This window comes from Vollenhovia emeryi, unplaced genomic scaffold (genome assembly GCF_000949405.1).
Source record: "Vollenhovia emeryi isolate VEMERY1.0 unplaced genomic scaffold, V.emery_V1.0 DF940323.1, whole genome shotgun sequence".
NCBI lineage: Eukaryota > Metazoa > Arthropoda > Insecta > Hymenoptera > Formicidae > Vollenhovia > Vollenhovia emeryi.
In genome coordinates, this window is record NW_011966043.1 from 5232 (window position 1) to 9409 (window position 4178).

Genomic DNA, 4178 nt, shown 5'->3' on the forward strand with positions numbered 1-4178 from the left:
GCCATCGAGTTTAGATTGGCAGCATATTAAACTGTTTGTCTTCTTGCACCATTTATATTTGCGTATTCTTTTCGTAAGCTGCTCTCTTTAAAATATATTAAGATAACCAACCCCCCTGCCTCCGGTCCCCCTTTAGCGGCTAGGAACCTCCGGTTTCATTACTTCTCAAACATTTTGGTCCTTCGAGCCGGATACGGAGATCGGTTTTCAGGATGAGACTTAATCATATTGTAACGCGTTTAGAGCAGCAGCTTACGCTCATTGATTTGATTTCTAATGCCGCGGATAACTTAGAGAAGGTCGGTCAGGCGAACATTACGCCACAACGTATACACGCGCGTCTCGCTTCCCTAAAAGAAACTTGGGAGCAGTTCTCGTTGCAGCATCAAGCTGTCAATCTTGCCATAAGCGAATTAAATACTGGGGATAAGCAGACTGTGCTCGCACAATCTTACTTCTCAGGGAATTCTTTCTCATCAACACACGAATGCTATCTCGAAGCCGTCGAGCGTATGAGCTCTTTTCTCGAGTCGGAGCGGGAGCCGTCGACCCATTCATCTTTGACGCAATCTACTTCTCAGGCTACGAGCAATGCAACATACTTTCATCATGCGCGTTTACCGCGCATCGATATTCCGAAATTTAACGGAACTCCTGCCGACTGGTTATCTTTCAAAGATTTGTTTAGCTCGTTGGTTCTCTTGAATCCTACACTCACTTCTGTTGAAAAACTTCAATACTTGAAGACGAGCTTGATCGGATCAGCTGCTCTGCTTTTAAAGAACACAACTCTTACTGCCGATAACTTTCAGAAGGCATGGGACGTCTTGATTTCGTTTTACGAAAATAAACGATTACTCGTTAACGCTGCCCTCCATTCGTTGGTCTCCTTGAAGCGTATGAACAAGGAATCGGCCGGCGAAATGGAGCAACTGTATACCAACATTATGCAGATATACCGTACTCTTGAAACTTTAGACAGGCCTGTACAATACTGGGACGACGTTCTCGTTTTCACGGCTGTTCAACGTCTTGATTCGGAATCGGTGAAAGCATGGGAGCATCATCTTGGTTCTTCGAAAGATCCTCCTACCTGGGATCAATTCAGTACTTTTTTTATTTCTCGCCTGCTCTCTCTGCAAGCCTTTGAAAAATCCCGCCCAGGGAAATCTGCAAATTCCGCCAATCAAGCCTCTGCTAAATTGCATTTTCAGGGTAGATCGAAGGATGGCAAGGCTGCCATAGTAAATTCTTGCACGATCTGCTCTTCGAAGCATTACATCGCACATTGTCCTCAGTACAGTTCAAAGTCGGTTCCTCAACGCATTGCCATTATCTCAAAGCACAAGCTGTGTTACAATTGTCTCGGAGCTCATCGATCCTCTGCATGTCGTGTCACAAAACGATGTTTAAAGTGTGGACATAAACATCACACTAGCATCCATCAAGCCAACAAGCAGTCGATTAATTCGGGTTCGAAGTCAATAGAGGACGACCCTTCGGTCGCCTCTACTTCCTCCTCAACCGCCATCGAAGCAACGGTGTTACATTCCGCATCAAGATACAAGGCTATGCCTTGCGTGCTTTTGGCAACAGCCCAAGTCCGCGTCGCCACGCCCCACGGTGACTTCGCGAAGGCTCGCGCTTTGATTGATCAGGGATCCGAGATTTCACTAATATCGGAACGACTTGTGCAATGTCTACGCTTATCCAGGACACAATCGACCATTCCATTGGTCGGAATAGGAGCGCAGAAGTCTAACAGAACACGAGGGGTGGCTTCTTTCAAGTTGAAGCCTCATTTTGATGACGATTTCGAGTGCTCCATCTCTGCTCATATATTACCTAAACTCACGACTTCATTACCATCTGTTCGATCAGATAGCTCGTCGTGGATTCATTTGAAAGGGCTGTTGCACGCCGACCCTGATTTCTCGGTTCCAGGATCTATCGATATAATATTGGGAGCAGACGTGTACGGATCTCTAATCGAAGACGGAATAAAGAAAGGGGATGTGAATTCTCCACTCGCCCAACGAACCAAATTAGGTTGGATCATCTCTGATCCGTCAAAACCAACTCCGTCTTCTCGACTTATTCATAGTTTTCACCTCTCAATGGACAGAGCGCTTCATGATCTAATTCATAAATTTTGGGAGACTGAGGAGATCCCATCTGCAAATACTTCGTCGCTTGCCGCGGACGAACAGGAATGCGAACTTCACTTCCAATCCACTCACAGTCGTACACCGGAAGGTCGTTATCAGGTACGACTACCGTTCAGAAAATCGGCCAACGATTTAGGAGACTCTCGAGCAAAGGCTGTTCGGTTGATGACGAATCTTTCGAAACGTTTGGGCTCTGATCCAACTTATGCAAAGGCTTACCGCGATTTCATGGAGGAGTATGAGAGGATGCACCACATGACTCTCGTCCCGGACTCAGTGCCTGAGCCGCAACCAGGTTATTATTTGCCACATCATGGAGTTTTGCGTGATAACAATCTCAACAAGATACGAGTGGTTTTCAATGGTTCGAGTCGTACAAACATTGGTTGTTCATTAAATGATTAACTGCATACGGGAGCGAAACTGCAGACTGATTTGTTCGATGTCCTCCTTTGGTTTCGCCAATACCGGGTCGTTTTTTCCTCAGACATAGAAAAGATGTTCCGACAGATAGCGGTACATCCCGACGATTGGGATTTCCAACGTATTCTATGGACTGATCAGTCGAATTGCATTCGATCCTTTCAATTGACGACCGTTATATATGGGTTAGTTTGTGCACCATTCTTAGCTCTCCGGACACTGACACAGCTCATCTTAGACGAAGGTGAGAAGTACCCTCTTGCCGTTCCAGTTCTTCAAAGGGGACGTTACGTTGATGATCTTTTTGGAGGAGCTGACTATACAAGAGGCTCAAGAGATTGTCCAACAGGTAACCCGTCTCTGCATGGCGGGCGGTTTCCCTCTGCACAAATGGATCTCTAACCAACCGGAGGTACTTACCACCATTCCTACGGAGAAAAGGGTAAGCTCATCTGCGGTGAGCTTTGAAGAGTACCAAGCCGTGCACACTCTTGGTCTTAACTGGCATCCTGCAACGGATACGTCTAACTTTACCTTGAAGTTAACTCCCTCCAAGGTCTTAACGAAGCGCGCTGTTCTGTCGACTATCGCAAGGTTGTTTGATCCCCTCGGTTTCCTATCTCCGGTTATAATTACTGCAAAAATTCTTATTCAAGAATTGTGGTCAATAAAAATTGATTGGGACGACCCATTACCTTCTTCTGTCTCTCTCAAGTGGAATCATTTCATTAATCAACTTTAAATGATGCATGATCCCTCGATGGGTCGGTGTCAAACATGGAGATTCCGTGGAGATTCATGAGTTCTGCGATGCTTCACAGCATGCGATGGCTGCGGTAGTCTACATACGGTCTTGTACGTCTAACGGAGACATATCTGCTAATTTGCTATGTGCAAAATCTAAGGTCGCTCCTTTAAAACGGCTCACTATCCCTTGCCTCAAACTTTCTGGTGCGATGCTATTGACAAGGCTTGTGTCACGAGTTCAGCGGGTGATTCAAGGCCACAATTTGCCCGTATATCTGTGGACTGACTCCTCAGTGTCCCTCACTTGGATCAATGCTCATCCTTCAAGATGGGAGGAATTCGTACATAACAGGGTATGTTTCATACAGGAAACACTTCCTCAGGCAATCTGGAAATTCGTTCCCAGCAAACAAAATCCTGCGGATTATGCCACAAGAGGAATGACACCTGCTCAACTGGCCGATCTTTCGGATTGGTGGTATGGATCGTCGTGGCTCTCACAGCCTTGCACGTCGTGGCCATCCGAATTACCAACTCAATCCATCAAGGATAATCTTGAGGAGCGGTCTATGACCGTTGCTACTGTATCAAGGACCAACTCTTGCACTGAGTGGGACTTAATTCATAGATATTCGCGTTTGGTACGCCTGTTGCGCGTCACTGCTACATGCCAAAGAGCAATTTCAATATTAAGACTAAGGTCAGACTCACTCCCAGTGAGAACACTAAAGTCAAATCGACGTCGAATCGACGTCAATGGGGTCGAAACTGCGTCCCTACCGTCAGTTTTCGAAAATAATTAAAAGTCTCGGAACATTATTTTTTGTATTAAATTACTAC

The 4178-nt window shown here is 45.9% G+C and overlaps 1 protein-coding gene across 1 annotated transcript; it reads left to right on the top strand.

The window, feature by feature from the left end:
* The first annotated feature begins 212 nt into the window (after window positions 1–212).
* On the top strand, window positions 213–2573 carry LOC105556119. Its single transcript, XM_012003191.1, has one exon. It carries the CDS (start codon window positions 213–215, stop codon window positions 2571–2573), a length of 2361 nt encoding a protein of 786 aa, XP_011858581.1.
* Window positions 2574–4178: the final 1605 nt, after the last annotated feature.